This window comes from Rhinichthys klamathensis, unplaced genomic scaffold (genome assembly GCF_029890125.1).
Source record: "Rhinichthys klamathensis goyatoka isolate OS25496 unplaced genomic scaffold, OSU_Roscu_1.1 h1tg000115l_1, whole genome shotgun sequence".
NCBI lineage: Eukaryota > Metazoa > Chordata > Actinopteri > Cypriniformes > Leuciscidae > Rhinichthys > Rhinichthys klamathensis.
The window spans coordinates 2,962,080-2,987,301 of record NW_026606652.1 but is presented as its reverse complement, the minus strand read 5'-3'; the positions used below and the strand labels follow the sequence as shown (position 1 = coordinate 2,987,301).

The 25,222-nt window shown below is 38.2% G+C and overlaps 1 protein-coding gene across 1 annotated transcript; it reads right to left on the bottom strand.

Annotated features, from left to right (window-relative positions):
• Positions 1 to 15,527: 15,527 nt before the first annotated feature.
• Positions 15,528 to 24,291, bottom strand: btbd3b (BTB (POZ) domain containing 3b). The gene is made up of 4 exons (XM_056255016.1): positions 23,828 to 24,291; positions 22,661 to 22,751; positions 20,203 to 20,321; positions 15,528 to 18,525 (listed from the first exon to the last, which is right to left on the bottom strand). Exons 1-4 carry the CDS (start codon positions 24,136 to 24,138, stop codon positions 17,493 to 17,495), a joined length of 1,554 nt encoding a protein of 517 aa, XP_056110991.1. The 5' UTR covers positions 24,139 to 24,291; the 3' UTR covers positions 15,528 to 17,492.
• Between the last annotated feature and the right edge of the window lie 931 nt (positions 24,292 to 25,222).

Sequence of the window (25,222 nt, the reverse complement as noted above, 5' to 3'; positions counted from 1 at the left end):
TTACCACTGTGCAGGCTGGTGGTGGTGGTGTAATGGTGTGGGGGATGTTTTCTTGGCACACTTTAGGCCCCTTAGTGCCAATTGGGCATTGTTTAAATGCCACGGCCTACCTGAGCATTGTTTCTGACCATGTCCATCCCTTTATGGCCACCATGTACCCATCCTCTGATGGCTACTTCCAGCAGGATAATGCACCATGTCACAAAGCTTGAATCATTTCAAATTGGTTTCTTGAACATGACAATGAGTTCACTGTACTAAAATGGCCCCCACAGTCACCAGATCTCAACCCAATAGAGCATCTTTGGGATGTGGTGGAACTGGAGCTTCGTGCCCTGGATGTGCATCCCACAAATCTCCATCAATTGCAAGATGCTATCCTATCAATATGGGCCAACGTTTCTAAAGAATGCTTTCAGCACCTTGTGGAATCCATGCCACGTAGAATTAAGGCAGTTCTGAAGGCGAAAGGGGGTCAAACACAGTATTAGTATGGTGTTCCTAATAATCCTTTAGGTGAGTGTAGATTCAGAACTATGATCATAGATGGAGTAGATTGCTTCCATCAACGCCCCCAAAGCTTGCACAATCATATACATCTTCCTGGGTTAACATCTCATTCGGTAATGTTAGGCAGTTTTGATTTATATGCTGTTTAATGTTTGATTATCACATTATTTTACATGTGCATAAGCGATGCTTCTATTGTTTGTTTCTGCTTCTTCTTCACCTGTGTTTCGATACTCTTTTAGAAGATGCATAATGCCCTTACCATATAACAGTGAAAACATGGATTGCCAAAAATTCGGTCAATGGCAGGTAGGGTTTGTGGTTTTATCAATGGCGGGGAAAAAAAAGAGTTAAGTAGTTTTGAAGTAAACTCCTATGTACATTACCAGAGGACTACTCAAAAATTCATATCCTCAGAATTAGTATCTGTTTTCATCCTAATGTATGAATACTTAGAATATAACACATGAACATCTGTCTTACAGCTTCTTATTCCAATGAAGAAAGAAATTCATATGGGTTTGGAAAAATAAAGGTGAGCATTTTGGAGTGAACTATTCCTTTAAATCAGTGGTTCTTAAACTTTTTGGTCACTTTAAACCTTTAAAAAATCTTCCTGCGTTCACAATAGCAGCTTGTAATTCCATCCGCTAAAGAGTTGCTTTTGTATGTCGAGGAACTTATATGTCGGGCTTGTTCAGTCGTTAAGTCGATGGTCTGAAGAAGAACGATTCAGTGGAATTGGCGTTCGGTGCCGCTTTATAAAGGCAGTGCCTCAATTGCTATTCACACACTTGAATGCCTATGCAACGGCTGTTTTCTTTCTCTCTTTTTTCAGCTGATCTCCCACGCGCCCCTTGCAGTACCTGTGTGCCCCACACTTTAAGAACCAAGTGTTTTTGGGTAATAGTTCCTTACTTTATTTTAACACATTTCCATAACCATGCTAACATAATCCTGGTCAGTTAAAGGGAGGAAACATGGATTTAGTTGCTTGGAATTCTGTGCACGTTGTGTGTAGGTGGAGTGGCCAAAAAACACATTATGCCGGTGTTGTGAAATTGTGCTGACTCCTATTTTGTGACGTTTCTTCAACCTCTCTTAGACACAAAAGAATGGCTTTTTGGAGAGATGATGTTTTTTCCCGAGACTAAGCAGCCCAGTGCCAAACAATAAGATGAATATGGCTGATAAATATACAATAAGTAAAAGCATTCTCTTGTCAGTGTCTGTTTTTGTGCTAACCCATTCAAATTATGCTGAATGTGAAAGCGAAATGCAATCAGTTTGAATAATCTCGCTGTGTGATACGCCATTCATCTCCATCAGCACAGGGCAATAAAGCGTATTTTCCATTCACTCTAATTAGGTCTTGGTATTTTCCAGAGCTAAAGTCATCTTTAACCTGAAAGTATTGTTGAGTTAAATTCAGCATGTGCTGGATTCTACATTCTCCTCTTTATAGACACTCAGATAATTGAAGTCATGGAGGCTACATTCAGACTGCAGGTAAATGTGGCCCAGATCCGATTTTTTTGCTTATATGGGACTCAGATCTGTTTTTCTCAAAACAGTGTAAACAGCACAAACCACATGGAATCAGATCTTTTCAATTCCGATATGTGCCACTTCCATATGTGGTCCTAAATCCGATACAGGTCAGATTTTTTGCAGTCTGAACAGTCATGCGATACCAGACATTATCAAGAGAGTTACGAAAGGTTGGAAGGACAGTGATGTGTCAGAACTTAAGTATTACAGTGACAGTTCTATATACAAGCAATGAGGGTTCGTATCATAAATGTTTAAACTCTGCTCTCTTTTTTCATATCCTTCGTCTTTGTTTTTTGGCTCTTCAGTAGCAGATCACACTATAAATAAATCACTTTACTTTAATGTCCTCTGTGTTTACTTCCGTATGACAGTATGCTGTGTGACGTCTTTTTATCGTTCTTTTGCACATGCGGGTCAGTTCAGGACCATGATCTGTTCACACTGGAATCTGATATTGGCCACATTTAAAATAACAATGTGAACAGCTATACAAAAAACACAAACAAACAAACAAATCTGATCTGAGCAATAAATTAGAATTAAGCAGTGTGAAGGAAGCCTTATTCACACTGCATATCACAGACACAAGCAAGCATCATAGTCATTGTATTTGTTTTTGACTGTCATATTAAAATGCCTTTTTATGTTAAAATTAATTTCCTGAATTTTAACGGAAGTAGCAGAATTTTCATGTAAATATTTATATTAATAAAAATAATTTATATTAATAATTTATTTAAAAATTAAATTAAATTTGTGGTAGAGCAAAGTTAAAATTTGTTTTGATTGTTCAGATTGATTGTTCAGATAAAAAAAAATATGCAAGTTTTTAATTTAGTCAAGATGTATTTTTTTCTAGTTGAGAATAGCATAGTCAGTCAAAGTGAACAATTTAATTAACAATTGAACTAATTTAGCAGAATAAGTTACCATGTAGTTGAAAAGTTACTTATAGTCATTAAAATGTCTGTTGGGGAGCATCAAAATAAAGTGTTAGTAGATAATAAGCAGACAGTCTACTAATAAACGAATTATATAATTAGTTGACATGCATGTAGTTATTAGAATGTCTAAAGTGGACCATTGAAATAAAGTGTTTACAAAAAGGGTCTTTACATGAAGTCCCAAAGAAGCGTCTTTGAATACACACACAATAACTTGCAATATGGAGACAGAGAGCAGGATTGTGTGTTGTATGTCAGGCATTAGTGTTTTCTTGGTCTATCTTTATATCTTTTTCAGTGGCTCTAAGATTCTGTTTAGTTAGCTTTGCTTCTTTATATGGGACCCCTGGGACACAGTGCCTCTGATTCGATGCTTTCATGCCATTGGACTGCCTTTAAGGACTCCGTGCAGGCTTGCACGGCTGATTTAAAGAGCCTTGAGTTAAAAAAAAAAAAGTGCTCTGCTCAGCCCTTCTTTCTGTGTGTGTTGTTGCCAGCATCCAGGGTTTTGATCACATCTCACCATTATGGCAAAATATGACCACTCATCTCATGGTTTCTGGAGGCAAGCTTTCCAAGAGAATGCAGATTAGCATAGTGCATCACCTAGAAATTCATCTCTCAGTTTGGGAAGCAAACAGTGATTCTCCTTGCAACACACAATATAATATCTTTAGAATATATTGAAAGTATTGATAGCAAACAGGCACAGTTGGTAAGCATGATACTTATTGTGAGTGAAAATATTGAGGCTGAAAGGCAATGATAGTCTGAACATGACAGATTTGCTGTTTGTCAGTCTGAGAGAAAGCTCTGCATGACTGTTAGAGATAATCTGCTGTGACACAGAGGGTCGTAGGAACTATGTTCCAAGAAATATATACAAAGTGAAATCCTAATTTTCTCCCGGCCTGGGATGTTTTCCTCCTCGGAAATCCCTGTCATATTGATCCATTTGAAACTGTCATGCTTGGTAATAGCAAAGATAATCTTACATAAACCCAGGTTGCGTGTCTGCCCACTGCCTCTCGAGACGATTTACCACCACCCGCTCACAATGAATAAATAAACAGGGAAAGGAGATAGAATCTTAGATTTCATTCTATGTGGGTCTTAATTGTGCAACAGAGGTGACAAGCCTGAAAAAAAGAAAACTGCTGAAAATTGTATTCGAATTGATGGGTCGGTGAGTGTAAGGTGACTGTGTAATGTGACTGAGTGTAATGTGTAATTAAATATATGGCAACATTTGTTTAACATCAGTTTCTGCTTGGAAGAGCGATCCTAACCTTTAACCAACGTCAAATGCAGATGATTGCCTAGTAATTAATATGAGTCGTTCAGGAGTGCGTTTCCCGAAAGCATCGTTATCCAACTATGATCGCAATTTCCATTGAACTCTGTTGGTAACGACGGAACTTGCGACCATAGTTGGCTTTGGGAAACGCAGCCCAGATTGGTTTTATTTGGATGGCATTTTTCCCCCAGTGATGGTGAATTAGTATTTTGAGCAACATTTGTGTGGAAATATTATGAAATATGATCTATCCTCTAATATTTTTTGGGGTATATTTTGCTAATATTTCGGATGGTTGGACAGACGGACGGATGGATGGATGGATGGATAGATAGATATAGAATAGAATTTTGACTTTTATAATATAGACAAATACAGTTGAACCATTTTTTCAAAATACTTATTCACATTTAAAATGTACTGACCAAAAATATTGATGGTCATTGTGTATCAAACATTTGTGTCCAGTCAAATAGTCTCTTGAATGACAATGTTCATTCCAATAATAACACCTTCCTCCGACTAGCCATAGAAAGCAGCAAATCATGGTTTATGGCTGACATAACTTACAGTTATTGACCATTTACATTTCTATGTGCCCGACCCTTCTGTTTCAATATGAAATACATCAACCGAGGAACTAAAACTGGCATTTTTAAAGCAATTTCAAAGGGTTTTTAATCTTTCTAAAGTTCTTGCGTAACACAACCATCACCCTATCCTTTTTTTAGATCAGGAATCACATCTCGTACATTTATATGCAGCTCTAAATAGCCAATACTTATGTTTCATGTATGACTAAACCTGACATTTGTGTGCTATAAAGGGAAACTGTGCATAAAGAGACTGTGAGAAAGGTTTCAGTATCGACTTCACTAGCATCCGTAAAAGCCTCGGCTTCTCTCTCGCTCTCAGTTTTTCTCTAAGTCCTTCTCTTTACCTCTGATCAATATTACCAAATTAACATTTCCAACCCCCATTTCAAAACCACAAACCCTCTAAATTAGTCATTAGAAACGTGTCTCAGAGGAAGCACAATCTGTGAGTAAAGCCTGCACTCTTTCAATAGTGGATAAAGCAATTTCACCCTTACATTCACCTCACACAAATAGGATGCACAGTTTTTTATTATTATCATGCATTACTTGACTTAACGTCAAGTGATTTTTTTTTTTTTTAGAGGGGTAATACTAGGGTGATTCCATTAGCTGTGCTCTGTAACATAGTTGCTGGTTTCTAGCCTTTCTACGTTGGTCACTGTCCAACCACTATGTTCTAAAAAGCAGTTTGACCACCTTTGATCAAGATGGACCAGCAAATGACCACCTTAGACCAGCTAGAAACCTTCAACAAACATATAGCTTACCATCTTAAACTAGTTTAAACTAGAGTATGTTAAAAATATACATTGAACAAAATGGAATCTTATATAACAGAATATTTTGATTATGCAGTATAATGGGCGGTTAAATATTGATTTACATAATCAAATCTTGGAGATCAAACAGAAGATTCTAGATCAGAGATGTCATGCATAGGTAGCTGGGGATTTCTGCTTCCAGTGTGCTGCATTAGTGTAATTGCTTTTTAGATCCATTGATCTTTGAGAGCATTAGCTTGGTGATCATTTGAATTAGTCCACTGTTTCTCAAGCCTGAAATGCTCTCTTCTAAACATGATCAGCCAAATCTATGATCTCTGAGTTAACATCTAAAAGCGAGACGTTTCAGGTGTGATTGTTCGACAGATCATTTTCATTCATCATGTGTCAGTCAATGTAAGGCTTCACGGGGTCAGTTGACTGCTGTTTAATGCACTGACTGCAAGCTAAGAGCCATGTGAAAGAAAGATAAGGTGGATTTTGTTCAGTCTGATGAGGAAATTAACGCTTTGGTGTGAGTGAAGATGAGATAATTGTTGGAGAAATAGAAATAACCTGTTCTGTTTTTTTTTGATCCGTTCTCCATTTTTATGATGGAGAATGGAAAAAGAAGGATAACCAAACCAACAAGAAAAACATTCTTTCAAATACTAATATAAGATTTGTCAGTTATAATAAGATTATTCATCTTTTTCTGCAGAAAATTGCCCCGAAATTTTGGGCTTAAGCTACATTTGCTATTTCAGATGGCGAGATTTTAAAGACAGAATGTTATCTAATTTATATTCAAATAAGCTACACCCCTGAGATGGTGAGCAGCATGAATAAGTTGTTTCAGAATGGAAACGCGCACACGAAAAAATGATGACAAAGTCAATCTGGTACTGCAATTGCTCCACAAGCCTACATGAAAAATGACCTTGACTGACAGATTTCAGTTCGATGACTTCATTCAAGATGCATCTTACATGCTCTTTTTCTGGCATGTGACCAAAATTGGCTGTGAAAGATAAATGATTTTCTTCACTGCATGTGAACAAACAAGTGTGTGTTCTTTTAATTGAGAACATAAAACATTTATCTTGTCAGCACCTACAATGTTTCAACAGTTTTGCCCTTTAGTGTGGTCTTTTACCGCCGCTAACAAGACAGGAAAAAAATAGCTGGATTATAAATGAAAATAGTGACTAAAAAAGAGTCTGTCTGACTGGTCTCATGCACTCCTGAAAATAAAATCAATTATTTTCTCACTTTCTCTCTCATTTGTTTCAGTGAGATTTTTTTAAATTGTACAAACCTTATATAAATATTGCATACAAATTAGGGCTGTCAAACGATTAATCACGATTAATCGCATCCAAAATAAAAGTTTGTGTTTACATAAAAATGTGTGTGTACTGTTTAGAATTATTTTGTATATAAATGCACACATGTATATATTTAAGAAAAATATGTTATTTATATATAAAATGTTTATATTTATATAAAATATACATTATATATAGGCTACATTCAGTCTATATACAGTATATACATGCAAATATTTCTTAAATACACATGCATGTGTGGGTATTTATGTATTAAAAATAATTATACACAGTACACACACATATATTATGTAAACACAAACTTTTATTTTGGATGCAATTAATCGCGATTAATCGTTTGACAGCCCTACAAATATATAAATATATATATACTATATTATACAGGAAATATATACAGATGTGTGATTGTAACAGTTCATTAAACAAGAAGTTAATATTGAGTAACTTAAATGTACTTCCACAGAGTAGTGGTGTTTCGTCTCTGAATGAATCCAGTGTTGTGAGTCACTGAATCATTCACTCAACAAATTGGCTGATAATAGACACTCATAAAAGATGGTCATTTGTTTAATTCTCAATTAAATGAGAATTAATAAATATTCAAATGAATGAATAAGCATTTTTGAACAAATTGGTTGAATGAATGTTTCAATTACTAATTCATAAAGATCTGCTGTGTCCGAAACCGCATACTGTAAGTACTATTTGGTCCGAAACTTGCCTAATTTCACTCCCATTCACAACTGGCCTCATGGAATAGTAAAGTGTCCATCGGATACGTACTACAGAATCTTGACGGAAGTAGTAAGTCATCCAGGTATACTTTTCTCTTAATGTTTCATGAATATGAATTAGGACTTACTACTCGGCTCACATACTGTTTTTTGCCTATACTATATGGAAGTAGGCATAATCAGACGCAATTTTTGTTTTAGAGCGTAAAACGGTTTTGAGCAAATAGTTGAATTAATGATTTAGTGACTTACGCAACCACTTGTTTCATTCTGGAAATAATGAAAATATTTGAACGAATCGGTTGAATGAATGTGACTCACTCAAAGACAGTAACTTGATGTAACTTTCAGAAAGAGCTTGGATTGATGTCCAGATTTAACCGGGTCCTCACACAGATTTGTATTGACTATTTTTAGGATTGTACTGGTAAAACATCCATTGTAGTTTTTTGTTGATGATGCTCTTGTACCTTTATGGTGATGCTGATCCGTCTTGACTTGTGAATGAGATGCTCAAGTTAAACGCCGTTCAAGGATATTTATTGTTGAAAAATAAATAAACATATGTTAAGTCCTATAAGTGTATTACTCCAACATACACTTCTTAACGCTCATCCGCTCTCTTCTTGCGGTTAATGACTGTTGCGCTGGTATCAGCACCCCCTGCTGGACTGGAGTTAAAGCCTTTATAACAAATTTCTCCCATTGCCTGCAGGAGCGCACACACTAAGAAAACATATAATAACTAAATGGAAAATGAATACCAATTAAAAGTTAAAGAAATACCGACACACACACAAAAAATTATAAATGAAGGTAACTGAAATGTAGGCTACTTGAATAGAAATTGTTTATGTAAAATTGGCCCTGTGATTAACCATGGAATAGGACCCCAAAAGTCTGTGTCCTTTCATCACTAGGGCAGGATTCTAAGAAGAGTACTACCAACCTGGTTTCTGGGATTTAAGTCTATATCCGAGTTGCTTGAAGTAGATACTCAAGTGGTTATTACTGTGTCTGCATTATGTACTGAAAAGGTCAATCCACACCGGATTCTCTGGCTGGGCTACTAGACATTTCGTGACAAAGAACAGGCCAGCGTGGACATGCCTCTGGGGGAAAAAAACCCTTTCCAGGGATTTCTCCATGCCTTCCAGCGCATTTTGAATAGCTCTTGTCAGAAAGTAATCTCTCGCCTAGTGCAGTTGAAAAGAAACCTCTATGCATGAAATACTGTACATGTACTGTTCATAATGCATTGTCACGTTAAATAAAAATGAGCATTAACATTGTCTGCTGTTCGCAGAGGCAATGTAATGAATCTTTAATGATCCTTTCTGAAATGCGTGGTCCAAAAGATCATTTAAATTGACCCAGTGCAGAACAGTTAGCTATAACTTTGTTGCATTAAAAGAGGATAAACTCACCCTTAAATGAGATGAGGTTGTATTTTATATACTTTTTATTCAGATGAAGTGTTTTCATATAAGAAACCAAAAGCATTGCTGTTGACAGCTGGGGAAGAGGTCACATTTCCTCTTAATTCTAAACGTAGCGCTTTTTCTAACATTACAAATGTCAGCGGCATGATCTTAAAATCTATTATAAGACCACATTCTTCCATTATAAGTTGCACAAATTGCTTAAAAAGACACCAATGGAAAACTTTTAAAATATGTTATCTGTACACCACTTAGAGCTTAAACACTTTCTCAGAGTGAGCCTGTCGAAGTTAGGGGCAGGAATTCGTTTTTGAGACTAGTCCTAAATTAAAGTCTGCTGATTGACACGGCAGGATATTGATCTGTTTATACGCGGCCACTTAACAGTCTTGAACTCATCTGAGAACCTATTCAGAGGTAATCAAAAATGCCATGTAGTCCCAACAATCAAAGCTCACCAAATTATTCGCTCCGTTTTCTTGATCCACTGAGGCTGGTTACTGTCCTTTTGAGAGTTCTTACAAAAGAAATCAGCGGACAGAGTATTGATCTCTGGAGGTGTGGTAAATGGAGGCTCTGACAAGATGGCTCTGAACACACCTCTTCATGTTGATGGCCCGCTCGGGGAAAAGCGGCTTTCTATTAAATGGTACACGGCAAGAACCTTGATGAAACCGTGGTTAGCATCAATAAAAAGCTTGGCGGCACATACCTTCATGAGAAATATGATCTGGTAGACGAAAAGGCCATATATAAGGGTGCGGATTAAAATGAGTTTAGATGATAGGTTAATGACATTCTGAAGTAATGAAAATGTTAAGAATTCGTTAAACAGTTAAACCGCATTTGTTTGTAGAATTGCTGTGCAAAAATCTGCATCTTATGATATGATGTTCAAGTCATGTCGGAAAGATTGTATTTACGAGCACCTTCATATATTGAAAAATAAAAAACAATGCAACAACACACCCAATGTGAAATGAGACCGATCCTAAGTTTAGATGCCAAGTTTAGATGCACACCTGCATCATTTTATAAATTAGAGTTAAAGAATCTCGCTGTATTTAAAAAAAAATAATAATTATACATCGTCGTCTTGTAACCACCAAAGTGATTTGAATGCACATGATGTTGTAATTACAACTGCCAAAATTCGAACTTCCCAGTCAGACTTGAATACACCAATATTCACTATAGAGTAACCTCTCTAGTCCCATTTAGCCACTTTTAGTAATCGCCTTTTACAAGACAAATAAAAGCTTTAAAAATAACAATGGGATTTTACTGATGTTGTAGAACTATGTTGTAGAATAAAGCGTAAAAATATCTTGAGCTTGTGCTAACCACACCTTATTTTAGGCATTAAACCAAAAACGCATTCAAAAAACCGATTGACTTCAGGATATTCAACCCTATCTCACGACCAATTCGTAGGGAATTCGTACGGGTGATTAAAAGGTGGCTAATTCATTTGAATTCGTACGATTTGTCTAAACCCACGTGATGGGTAAGTTGAGGGGCGGGGTCAGGGGAATTTGGCAACTCATAAAATATGTACGATTAGCAAAAATCATACGAATTCGTACGAGTGAGGTCATATGAATTGGTAAGAATTAGCCACCTCGTAAAATTCGTACGAATTGCCGTGAGATCGGGTTGGGATATTGGCCTATTGGGATAATGGGTTTGGCCTACAAAAATATGTCATCCCTGCAGCACCTCAGTTTAGCCAATCAGTAGATCAGACATGAGACTGATTTTTTATTATTATTATTATTAATAATAATAATTTATTTATTTAGTGAAGTCTTACTTTAAAATAAGTAATTGTCATTTTTTTCCATGGAAACAGTTTGTCTACAGATCATGTCAGTATCCTTTAAATGATGATCAGAGGCTTGAAAACAGCTACTAGCAGCATAGTTGATGAACACGCTTGTATTCCTCTGTGATGAATGGTGGTCTGGGACACACACTAGGGTTAGTTTTATCATAAGCAGTAAAGTGATCCTACAAATATCCCATGGCTTGCATTGTTACTGATAATAGTTAAGTACGAAGATGAATGCTGCATTGCAAAGAGCTGCATGTTTTGTCCATTCTTTCCATCCTCCTTTGCAGATTTCTATTCTACTTGTCCTCTGCTAGCTGACTGAACTGTAATTTAGAGCTCGATATCATTTGCATTTGCCAGGGATGGCTTTGACAGTCTTTAAGCCCAGAACACCAGGCTTTTACCATCATGTCTCTTGCTGTCTTTGTGGACAATTAAAAATATTGCATGAACGTATTAGGGGTTGAACGACTTCAGATTTTTTTAAGTCGACTGTTATGACATCAAAGTTGAGTCAACGTCGATTTCATTCATAAAAACACAAGAAATGGGACTGATTTGCAACATGCCACAATTCGCAATTTATTAGCAGACAATTATACAGATGCTTTACACCTGGCCACTTCATGCGTTTTCTCAGATTGGATAGCTATCTGATTTATTAAAACGATTCCATTTACACCTGGTCACATAAATGTGTTTTCGCAAAACATTTACACATAGCCGGGTATTTAGAGAAACGAACATTTCCCCCTCCGTTTTCAATAATAACATTGTGCACACAACATCGTTTTCAAAAAAGTTGTAATTTACATCAACCCACATAAATACGCCGTCGAGCGCCATATGACAATCTGGGCGTTCACATGACGTTAAGCATTTTCTGGCGCATAATATGATGTTTGAGAAAACCTAAAACCCCGTTTCTTCCAGTTGACACGGCAACACATAACCGGCGTTATCAGAAATCTCCACTTTGGCGGAGTTTTTAGAAATCGTTTTCAACGGGGTTTTGTGTAAATGAGAGGCCAAACTGCAGGGAAATATCTGCGTCTTCCCTTCGTGTAAACGGGGCATAAATCCGATCTTCAAACCCCGCGCTATATGCAGATTTAAAGGGTCACTCCACCCATTTGCATTAAGCTTTCCATTGTTAGAAACCCAGTCATACTATTGAATGGTCGTGCAAAACTCTCTCATTTTCCCCTGAGACAAGAGAAATCCACTATTTACCTTTTTCACTTCCTCCTACAATGACGCAAAAATCGTCATTTTACGTCATTGTAGGAGGAAGTGTAAGAGGGGGGGATTTCTGTAAAGACTACAAGCACAAGTTCCCACCCTTTCAAACCCGCCCATAGGGGGTTGGACCTAATGCGCTAACAGAGCTATCACAGATCAGACTTCCCTTACAGATACTGAAATCAATATCAGCCATCTTGTTTATAAGCTAAGCTAACAAGCGCTGTGGATATAGGAAGTTACGACAATGACGGAGGAAACTAAACATGATATGGAAGAAGAGGATTTTGAAATTCTGCTGCTCGAATCCGATGTTCGTGGCTATTTTTACGAGCCGCAATATCGAAGAGCAGCTGAGGCTGATGGAGGAACAGGAGGCGGACAAGGAGCCCAGACTGGCTCGAGCTGGGCGGACTGCTGGTGCCTGTGCTCTCGCTGTGCGCTACGGACACAGATAGAGTCCGTCTGCTGCAGAGAATTTCAACGATGGCAATTTCTCCTGGACGAAATCTCTGAATCAGACGAGCACACTGACGTTTGTGTTGTGATGTGAACCATCCTAGTTTCGCCTGACTGAACATCCAGGTATAAGGCAATAATTCACCATATAGAAAGAAATACAAACTTTGCCAATGTAACGGGGTTCGTTGTTGTGAGAGATATCTCCTCCGTGAGAGATATGAGACCGCTGCGTCTCACAGGTGTCATTCATTATCACGTCCCTCGTCCTGCTCGCCACAGCCAACTAACTAGACATTTTGTGTGAAATGAATTTCAAACTCTTTTGACAGCTAGCCTTGTAGACGGAAGAGTGATTTCGCTGATGTTTGCGCTGTTCTGGATTAGTGGGAGTGGCTTGCGGAGCTGTGCAATGTGGTGCATTGCGGGAGTTGTTGTCTTAAATACAAATGTGCCATAAAGTTATTTTCTGTCTTTTCTCGGTCTAGAGGGCACCAAATTCAAAAATTCTTTTACATTTCAACTACATATATGACCCACTTTCAATAAAGATTAATGTTGAAATGGGTGGAGTGACCCTCAGGACGGAGTTCGCGTCACCGAAAGCAACAGTTCGAGCTGCATTTTATTGATCATCAGCTAATTTCAAAATCAAAGACCTTAATAAGAGAGAGTGGCAACAGCCCTGGTAAGATATTTTTTTCTTTACTTTTAACTAAGATGATTGTGTGTTAAGCGTCTGCGACTTGCATTCACTTTGATTTGCTGTAGTTTGCACGTTGGCTTGATGAATAGATTCTCAGCTGCTCATCTGCGGTGATGCGTGTTGCTTCGTCATAATGACTATTCATGACATATAGCCTATAACACGCTCTCACACGTTTATTTTTAGCATTGTTGGGACGGGAGGAGTCCAATTTACATGTGGTTTCAACAACCAGATGCATTTACACTTGTCCAGTTTCGTCTGGAATGCGGGCGGCCCAGAGCACCTCCTGAAGTGGTTTGAACAATTGGATTTAAATCCATCTCGAATGCGTTTCGGAGGGCATTTACACCTGGTCTTTTCACGATCGGATAGCTATCAGATCACAGAAACACATGAAGTGGCAAGGTAAACAGCCGCTGTTTACATTATTATTTAGGATGAAAAGAAAAAAGAAAAGAAAAAAAACCTATAAATTCACATCTGTGTGTTAGTGATGCGCAGATCCAAGTAATACAAAATATTCCAATTGCGGATGAATTAGAGATAAATCATTCATATGTTTAAATAAATATATGAAAAAAAAAATGTTTTAATGATTTTTATACTGAACTCTCATTTCCCGGTAAAACACAATGAGTGCGTCATGCTTTTACTTTCGTTTTCAACAATATCTAGTGTTAAGTTAGTGAAGTATTTCCACACACTTGATGTACCACTTCTTTCTTGCTGCAATGACCCTCTGGGCTCTTCATCTGTTATAGTCTGCAATGCTGCCATGTTGTTAGCATCAAAATTAGCCCAATCATAGTGTCACATGATCAACCCGACTAGTCGACGTCAAGCTTAAAGCGGGCATTGCATTAAGGTCGACTTATCGACTAGTCTGTTCAACCCCTGTAACGTTTGGTTGCAAAACATACTGTGTGCAATTTATCAAAGTTCAGTGATCAAGTCAGACTTTGTATATTAAAACATGTCAGTTTGACATTAGAGGTTCAGTAAGCAGTTTCAGAGAAAGCTGTTGAAAACTTTAATCAACACAAACAATTTTGTGAATATTTGCTAGATGTCTGTTCTGTGTGTGTGCTGGAAGAAAAAAGTGTTTGTATAGTGTTTGTATTTTACATTTACATCTATACATTTTGGCAGACGCTTTTATCCAAAGCGACTTACATTGCATTTCAAGGTACACATTTACATTCTCTAGTTCAACTTCATAGTCCTGGCTGTGTAAATAGGACAAAAAACAAAGGGGATCAGACTGATCCATGGAGCACCAAAATACTCTTCTAGCCAATCAGCAATAGGAGGCTTTTCCGCTTATGAGGGGGGAGGAGAGAGTGAGCAAGCGGGACATTTGTAGAAAGACTGTAGAAAGAGAGATAGCTCGGATATTACCAAAGAGGACAGGTCAGGATGAATATAATTGGAAGGAGGATCACGATCAGGCAAGAGCTATAATCCGCATTAATATTGGAAAGTGGTAGAAAAACGGACCTGAAAACGGACACCAATGTTGCTTTGTTTCTGCTCGTATACTGCTCGTATTGGCCTGAAAACGGACGCCAATGTTGCTTTGTTTCTGCTCGTATACGTGAGTAACTCATTGACATTGACAAAGGTGAGGAACGTTTCACAGAACCAAGATATGCTGTTGTTGTTGGATCACAGATGATTCACACATACTTGCATCAGCTGTTAGTAGTTGCCTGTGTTGCATAGCGTGTCGTTTATTTTGGGGGCAATGGAGGGAGAGGTGTGTTTGTTTGGGTGTCGATTTTAAATATCAACAGTGTTTCTCAGAAATTGCTTACTGCACCTTTAAATGTCTAAAAAAAACATGTTACACAGTATTTTTATTTCACAATTTCTTATTCTAGAGTTTTACATTCTATACATATATGATATACATATCATATATATGATATACATATCATATTTTGGGAAAATATGTACTTTTCCAAAAGGCATGTGCATTTTCATCATGTGAACACGTTTGATATAATAATCAAAACTCTGGGCAGAACAACTCTAAAAAGTTGTTTACTATATAAGAAAAAATGAAATATCAAAAGTCATTCTGGATGTCAAGATAGAACTGCTTGTTAGGTTTATTTGCATGTTCATCTATCATACACATTCATAAGTCTCTCTATACTGTAACACACACACATATGCTTTATACACATTCACTGAAGTGTTATAAACACACAGCAAACACCATCAATGACCTCTTCTAAGTAGTGCACAAAGATTAAAGTAGCTCATGTGATGGGTAAATTCACTTAAATAAAAACATGACGTTAACAAAATCTCGACACACAAAAATCCATAACGTGACACATTTGAATTGATTTGCATGTATAAACATTGATGTTAAAGCACATTTCAAAGTGCACCTTATTGGTGATCTATATAACCCTTGTGTTTTGTTCACTTTATTGACTGTTAAGTGTGTGTGATATTAGATAATATCAGTGTTTTGATCAAATTTAACTGGTCATTTCTAGATCAGTGTGAAGAGCAGTTATTTGCCTTCTGCTCATCGCTATTATGTCTGTCACTAAAAGTTCTACACGGAATAGAATTTCTGCACTCTTGCCGCTTTGACACCTTAATGAAAATAAAGGGGGGAAAACACAATGCCAGTAATTACAGCCCAAAGCAGACAAAATAAAATGCTTGAAATATCTTGTCTTTACAAAAATGTGATATAATGTTAGTTGACAACATCCCATTTAGTAGCGTGAAGACGGGTTTGTTGGGTGACAGCTAATTATCCTGCTAATTAGCCATGTACACAACACTTATAGAGGTGGAAATGATGACACAATATCCCAAAACATCACATTGTGTGATGGTGATGCTGTGAATATGTAACCTGTTATTTCAGCTGAATTAACTGTAATGTGTTAGTTTCTTAGTGCACTTTACCAAACCGCCATGAAAGAGACTTCAAACTGGTGAACTGTGTTACTCAAATAAGCCATGTTTCATAGAACCCAGAGATATTTTAAGATAAATATTTATGATTTTGATTCTGCTGAATATAATACAACATTCACTGTACACATTTGATTCTACTAACCTCAGTCAGGCTATATTAATCTTCTGAGAAGAAAACAGTTTGGGACAGATGTACAGTCCAAAATCCTGTACTGTCTTTAGGCCCTATGCTATGTCTAATTCTTTTTTTTTGTCAAAGTCGAATTTAAAAATATTATAACTTGTTCAAGAGAACATCTGTCCCTTGTTTTCATTTTCGTAACATTAAATACAACATGTACCTTGACTAAGGTCTACTGCAGGGTTAAAGACTTTGAAATGAAAAGTTTTTATTCCAGTGCAAGCTCAAAACATTTTGAAGTTTCTATAATGGAGGGATGTTTCTAAATCTAAATGATGTCATTATTCTAAACAATCTGTGCTTGATGATGCTGACCAAAAAGTAGTTATGGTGACTTTGGTGTTAGGTATTTGATTGCCTTGAATCGTGATGTGGAGAAATGCTGGAGTTAGACTGGTATCATGAGAAATGTGTTCACTATTGCTACAATATACATGTGCAAGCGTTCACTAACATGGCGTAGTCATTGTAAACAGTAGATGTAGCCATGAAGTGATAGTATATTTATATATATATTTATAATTTACTTCACACATTTAATAATATACTGTACAATGCACAATGTCCCCTCTCAAATTAAATGAATCAGATATTTTAAATCAATTAAGATAATGAGCAACAGCCTGGCTGTGGCATCCAATTAGGAGCGTAGACAACGACTCCCATACCATTAAAATTAGATTTTCTTTGTAAACAGGTGCAGCGTTATTCAGAGCACAAAATAAAATATTTAATTCACTGTTTACGGTTTGACAGCCCAGAAAAACCACTAACAGCTCAAAACAAAACCCTTGTAATTCCTGCTATGCCTCAGTTTGCTTGAGCTGGCATCATTGGAGGAGTTGAATTATGCCATGTAATAGAAAAACGGATATTGTAAAGCTATTTCACTCTGGAAAGGTGGGCAGTTTTTTGTTTTCCCAGGGGAAACTCAGGCATAAAAAACGAGCTCTGGAATCTGGCCGCCCTGCACACCTGTGCCGTTGGTGCTGTCAGAAGAGCACTGAAACTGGAAGGTCACCTTCCCACACTGAACTTCCGTCATACCCTCTTGTCCAAAATAACTGAGTTCATTTCCATCCAGAACCACACTGGCCGTATAGAAAGTGTCAGGCTCTATCTGAACCGGATACTCAAACCAAGCGGGGAAGGTGTTGCTGGATCCATCTGAAAAGTACTTGCTAAGGTTGGTTCCCAGGACGACCCCTTGCCGTTTGAGCTCGATCTTGGCGGTGTACTCAGCAGATCCGCAGCTTGAGCCGTAAAGCCCGAAACCGGCAATAAACACCCGCTTATCGACGGCAAACTGAATGCTGTCGCAGCGTCCGCGATAACGCCACTGGTTGCTGCGGTAGGCGCACGACTGGAAGCGGTGGCACTTCTGTGGCGTCAATCCCTTACGAGGTTGGCTGACAAACTGCAGCTCGGGTTTCTTAGCCGCCGTGTACCACAAGAAAATATCATTGGTCTCGTTCAGCGTTAACACTCCTGATTGCGCTGCACCGTTTGCAAAATCATCAAGACCCATGGTTGGGATACGGATCAGGTAGACGGATTGGCCCAATACCTTGCGTTTGTTATCGATACTTGTGTTCATCTCCCTCCGCTGACATTCGGCATCTGCCCAGCTTAGTGCCGCTTCAAACACTACAATCTCCTTAGCGTTCAGAGTCTCTCGTCTGAGGATGCTCTCCAAGGTCTGAGCGTCAATGTCACAAAAACCCTCAGACTTAAGTGCCAGCTCAGCCTGAGCGTCAATGACTTCCCAGCAGCGTTGCGTTAGGTCTGGCTCTTCAAACAGACAGCTCTGAGACAGAAGAATACACGCATTCTTTGCACTCAAACTGGTTTCCAAGAAGTTGACGCAGGCCCGAGCCAGGTGTGGGACTATGTACTTTTTGGCTGCATATAATGTTGCCAGTACGGTGTCTGCACTCAAGTCAATTTCGTCACAATAAATGTACCTGAGAAACAGACAAAAAATCAGGGTTAGCCAAAAAGGGTTAGTCATCATCTGCCGTAGTCATTTAAAACAGCTGCCTACAATGCATCCTACAGTACTACTTCTATTACTGGCCCAGCTAGAAGCTACTATTTTATGATGTGCTACCAGCATGAACCACAATGTGTCTTTGGTCAAAGAAAAGCTGTACTGAGAATGGAAATACTATATTTTGCAACACCTCTTTATAACAAAAAGCACTATTCTGACAATGGCCACAACTTTGTGGAATAGGAATGAACTTGGCCTGTGATTGTGTCCTTGGGAACAGGTGTTAGGCTGAATTTATAACACTGTGATGCAGTCTGCAGATCTTCTGCAAATCTAATACTATGTCCTGTAATGCATTCTGGGCTAAAAGCGATAACCTAAATAGAAGTAGCTTAATAAACACACTGTTCTATGGGAGTCTTCGGCAAACCAAAAGACAGCATTTACACTTCTTTATGGGAGTGGGGGAGGAGGGATGAAAGACACGGAGGGAGAGAGAACAAAAATCTCTCTCAAGAGATGGAGGGAGTGAAAGATGAGCCAGCGCAAGAGGAGAGAGAGAGAGAGTGGAGAACACAGAAGGACTCTCATGAGAAATGGGTAAGCATGAGCTAAGATCTATCAGATCTTCTGTCATGGTCCTAAGCCCTCTGAGAGGCGGACAAGCTAAGCTCACTTCATTATTTATTTTCTTCGTGTTTAATCTACAGTTCTATATAACATTTAAGTATATAATGCCATTAGTGTTCAGAAGCCATTTTGGAGATACCAACGCATACTAATTGGGAAAAAATATGCCTGTGGCAACATTTCTTCAAAATGATTCTTGCACGTTTTGCTATACTCTCAATGTAAAATATCCAATGAATGGCGCCTTAAAGCATGTTCAGTTTTTATCTGAAACCGTGAAATCTGGCAACATTTTATTACGATGGTTATTGTACGTATGGCACTTTGGAAATGAAACATCCAGCGAGTGGCGTTAGACAAAACACATGCTGAAGCAACCATGCCATTTAGTTCTACAAGTCTCATGTACAAGGCCAGCTGAAGGCTAGTTTAAGTGGTTTTTTTAGCAGATATACTGTTAACTGGCACTTAAAGAAATTAGGCAAATCAGAAATACTCTGTACATTAGAACCTGGTTAAACTGAATTGCTGTGGTAAATGAATAAGATGCAGATTTTTGTGCAGAAATACCATGAGTGGCACAACTTTTTCATGAATTGCCCCATAAAGTCATGCTAGGGAGCTTTTTGAACTTAAATGATCTGAGAACTGAGAAAAATGACATTTAAGAAGTCAAATTAAAATATTTGGTATCTTAAATGTATTCAAATGAAGCTAATTGCACAGTTGATTTCAATCAGACAAATCTTCTTCCAAAGGCCATATCGTTTTTAATGGTCTTGAACCGTTCGCTGTAAAGAAATTACATGTCGGTGTAGTCGATTAACCTTCTGGAAGAAGTCCAAAGAGGGGTACTTAGATCAGAGAGAACAATTTTCTTCACTCCTGCGCTTAATTGAAAACAATAATAACTAAATAATCTGTACAGGAAGATAATAATGGTTTAACTAGGCAGATGAGGAAAGGGTCAGCCAGTACAGACCTGACAGATAAGGTGCAAATGCAAAAGGAGTCTTACTTAAGCATAGCCAGAAAGGCTGGAGGTTCCACATCAGGGATACGGATCTCGTCGCTGTCTTCTGCCAACTCTCCATAGAACATGGCATGGAAAACAGAACTTCCCACAGCAAGGACATACTAATGAGAAAAAATATGTATATAGTATATAAATTAATTTGACATGACTTGTGTTATCGATTAGCATAAGGAGCTATAGTATCCGTCACTTTATTTTAAATAATTTACACGTTAACTCATGAGCTGGGATTTTCAAACATCGGAAAACATTGCAAACTCATCAAATCAGCTTTTTTATTGAAGGACACGTGGTGTAAATGGAAAAGGTTTCATACTGTTCTGATATTGTTCAGTCTCTATTTTTCCAAAGTGACCCAATTTCATGACCTTACACTAAAGTCTCTCTTCGCTTTAACAAAAAACCTGATTATTCTCCTCACACTTATCAAAAGAACCTTGCAGGTGGCAGGTGATGGTTTCTTGTAATCATCCTTAAATGACATACAATCTACACAATAACACATTCTTTATTATAAACCTGAATCAGAAAGGCACAGCTAGCAATCTTTAATTCCTCACAAGTTGCCCTTCAGGGTTTCTTTCTTCTGAGTCGATTGCATTGTAAAGGTAACGCTTGGCTGTTTTAAATTTCGGCTTGATCCCATTCCCCTGGAGTCACTTGAGCGTGAAGCACACACAAAATTTCACCCACAAAGACCGATGCTTAATTACGGCTGTAATTTCCCCCTGGGTTTACAAGACACGGGAGTGCCATTCTTGTGAATGGCATTTGCTTTTCCCTCCGAATAAGGAGTGTTGCACAATGGTGTGAAAGTGGCTGCAGGAGCTAAAAGTTATCTCGCTGATGCTAATGGGTGCACGTAGCTAATGATGAAATCAGAGGCCAACACAGCAATGCAGATACATTATATAACATGAGCAGAAGTGCATATTTACAATTCATTTTAGCATTACTCTCACATAGCATTTTTCTCCAGTTAGTGAACTTTAGTTTGGCCTTTTTATTGCTGCGTCAGTAAACGTGTGTTTTTCTCCCTCAGGATCCCTCATGTGAAAAGCCCATAGCAAATATATTGTAACTTTAAGGAGCACCAAATAAATGCAGAGAGTAATTTTGCAAAGCACTCGCATGCAAGGAAGCCTTTCCTAGAAGCAAACATAACCTTCTCAATTAAAAATGATAATGCATATCTGAACGCCAGCCAAATGGACATCATAAAAAAGGTGCTCTGTAATAACTCTTCATGGCCCATTGCAATATTGGCTGTGGCCATGCAGCAAAGCAATACAATGCCCTTGCTTAAGTGAGCTTTATAAAGCATCACATATCAGCCATACACAGGTTTCAGTTCTACCCTCTTAAATGGACAAAAGATGTGTCATGCCTGAATTGTAGCCACCAGATTAACCCTGTCTTTTTGAATAAAGTCTGAGAGTGAAACAAGAACCGATTTAAATGGGGTTTTGGTGCAGTTAAAATTGGCCTGTGGTTAAAAAAAAATGTCATACATAATAAAGCCAATCCAATGGTCGCCATGAAAATTTTAGAACAAAAGCAATTGCTTTCCAAGAAGATCTCAAAGGGTTTACTCGGTGGAGATAAATTAGATCAAGGGTTTGCAAAGTCATTTGTGGAAAATATTATCTGTATGAACGTGAAAAGAAACATTTTTCATTCGTTTAAATTTTTAATGCGTTTGTATAGCCATTTTGTCAGTATGTACTACAAATAAATGTTGGTGCTTTTTTTTTTTTTTACTTTTAGAAGTATGGTTGTCGATAGAATAAAATAGTCATGATTAAGCGCATGATTTCCAAAATGTCTTTACACACAGCATAATGATAACGTTAAATAATAGTGTCAGATCTAAAAATGTATATATTTTCCATGGATTCCCTGGCACCCCTTGTCGCCTCAGTCTGAAAACCCCTGAGTTAAATCACTATAAATGCACTAATATTACAATAGGGTATGATGTTGAAACATTATTTGAAACAGATCGGTCGAATGTGTTTTGTGTTGTCAAAATCTGACACGCTTTCATTTTACCAAGCAACAATTAAGCAGCTTATTCAGGAAAACCTTTGGGAGATTCAGCCACAGTGTGCATAAATAAAAGCACTTTATTCAAATACTAAAAAAATGTGCATGTGCTTTTGTACAGTTAAGGAACTTTTAGCACAAACTCTAAATAATTAATACAGTATAAATCCAAATGAGCAAAAGACAGACATCTCTCTGTCAAAAGACTCTCCACTTCTGTCTGATTTACATCAATAATTTAGGAGTGTCTCAGAAAGGCACATGGCGGGCTAGACTGAAAACAAGATAAAGACTTGAAGCACAACAGCAGTGAAGCACATCGCAAACTCTAAATCCTGATTATATTCTCTTGTAATGCTGAGATGACAGTGTAGTGCAGGTCAATAGGTCTTACCTTGTGTCCCGGGAGCCTCTGAGTCCCTCCGGATTGACCGACAACAAAGTGAACGTCAGCCATCAGTTCATTATTGAACATCACAGAATTTCTGCAAAAGAGACAATTTGGCGTATTTCTTTAGACATAAAGGAATTTTCATATAACATGAAATGACTATCAACTTTAAAAATGCTCTTATTCTATTGGGAAGTAGGGAAATCTAAATATTGTTAATTTTGAAAACATTCAGAATAGAACAGGATCTTTCTCAGGAAAATCCCTGGCCCCTGTGAAATGGGAGTCTACAATGGCATCTTCTTCATGTATTATTGTGGTCCCGGCCACAAAGGAGCAGTAGGTAAATAAGGAACGCTTTTCCAAAGGGACTACAAAGCCAGGTCCGAGACCGCACATTTGTTTTGGCCTGCATGGGGCTTTCCCATGACGACAAAGTAAATATTACCCTTTGACAGAGAGCAAAGCCGTGGCATATAAAACAAGACTTGTTCCTTTCTTTTACCTCCTAGGATAATGCATACAGGACAGAACAGAGACCGACAACCACACAAATTGACATTTTAACATTTCAGAACATTCTCAAACAATCTCAGAGAGCCATTGAATAACACTATGACATTCAACACCCACACCTGAACCTAGTGAACCCTGAGTTAAACTGTGTATGCAATATATTCTTCCAAATATTCAGTGTGCTCTAAAAGTCTGAAACCAGCAGTGAAAATGCTCCAGATTAATAATTATAACTTATCTTTACATTTTTAACAAGTTATTTATTTATAAATCATTTTATGAGCATTACAGTTTGTTTGGAATTTTCAATAGATTTTTTTTTTTGTTTAATCACCACAGCTTTCAAGGTGGATGAGCTCCACAAGTTACCCATTTGAAAATGTTTGAGAAAAGCATCTTGCTTCAATGTGCAAGAACGTGTCACAAATGTGCTTATTTGATTAGATGTGAACTAGAAATAGTTTTCTTTAATTACATTTTCATAATCCTAAAACTTCTTATTTGCAGGTTTAAGTCCTATATTTTCAAAGTGCTCTGAGACTTTTGGACCCCACCGCATCAGCTATCACTTTATAAAGGCTCTGTTTGTCGGCAGATGTTCTCTGCGTGCCAGTCTCTGGTCTCCCTCTCTGAACACATCAAAAGTTGACCTACCTCTCTCTGATCGTGGAGTAGAGACCCTGCCAGTTGCAGCATTGGATGGTGTTGTTGTTGTTCAAGTTCTGCTGCTGGTACTGCTGCACCGTGGTGGCCGAAGCCGGCTTCATAGTGGGGAAGATCTCCGTTGCCATCTTCTTCTTCTTCTTAGTTTTCAAGGTGATGATCTCATAGCACACAGGGGGCAGCTTGGACGAGCTGCTGGGACTCCCCTTTTTGGAGCCTTTGCTGGACTTGCTCTTAACTGACTCTGGAAGCATCAATAAGAACGTCAGACATTTCATGTTCCTTCCCTTGGCATCCACCATGAGTGTGTTCACCTGCAGAGCAGCGGAAAAGCATGCAGAGAAGATGTTGGGAAGGAAAGGAAGGATCTGAGAGAGGTGACGACTTGTGAAGAGGGTGAGGAGCCCCCACCCAAAAGCACAGCAATTAACTGAAACAGAAGAAAAAAGGAAAGAAAGAAGGATAAAAATCCACTCCTAATCTTCACCTTCTGAGAGCAAACTGTCAGGGAATATAATCTTCTTCTTCCGCCAGAAGATTAAAGTCAATACGGTGGCTGACTTTTCTGTCCTTTGCTTCTAGTTTGATCCGCTGGTGGACCGCAGAGATGAGTCTCCATAACTGTGGTGCTAGATAAACGTCCTTTTCCCAATGTCTTCTCTCTCTCTCTCTCCTTCAGTATCTGTGACAGTCCCAGATTTAGTGCTCCTGCAGTGGTTCAGAAGCAGCTAGTCCATGCTGTCTCTCTCTCCTCCTGACACTCTGAACACACACTCACACACACACATCACACATACACGGAGCTCTGCAGGATTCTCTTGCTGTGGACCTGCGCTCTGACGAGTGTTTTGCTGACTGTGGGGGCTGAATGGACGGATGGAGCGGAGAGAGAGTAACCCCCTACCGATGGAAGCCAGACATCCCCCACAGCCCAGCCAATAAGCACTCTCGAGAGCCACGATTGGCTGCAGCCGCCATGCGCAGCACCTACTAGAATATCCTAAGACCTCTTTGATTAAAGTGCCTGCCCCTTTCCTCTTAGAATGATGCATTCTGATCTTCAGCATCTCTCTTAGCAGCCTATTGTTGATTAATATTTATAGCGTAATAAAAGTCATTAAATATATAAAGAGTGTGAAGGAAATGGGAACTCATGTGAGAACAGAATGCTTTATTTCAACTATTTAGTTCATCTGGTTAAATGTAACTTTTTTTAAAAGAGCATAGCTTAATTCAATTATTTAACAATATGGTTCTGAGTGATTTTTTTCCAATAGAATAATCATTCATTTAAATTAAAAGCATATTCTGTCTTCCATTCACCCTCATAGTGTTTCTTACCGCAAAGCACAGTGTTTTGCAGCCCCAGTCTTCCTGTCACAGATT

Coding starts and splice junctions, on each gene's coding strand:
- btbd3b (XM_056255016.1), bottom strand. CDS start 24,138: ATGGTGGATGCCAAGGGAAGGAACATGAAATGTCTGACGTTCTTATTG. Junction 22,752..23,827: donor TACTCCACGATCAGAGAGAG/GTAGGTCAACTT, acceptor TCTCTTTTGCAG/AAATTCTGTGATGTTCAATA. Junction 18,526..20,202: donor GCCTTTCTGGCTATGCTTAA/GTAAGACTCCTT, acceptor TCTGTTTCTCAG/GTACATTTATTGTGACGAAA.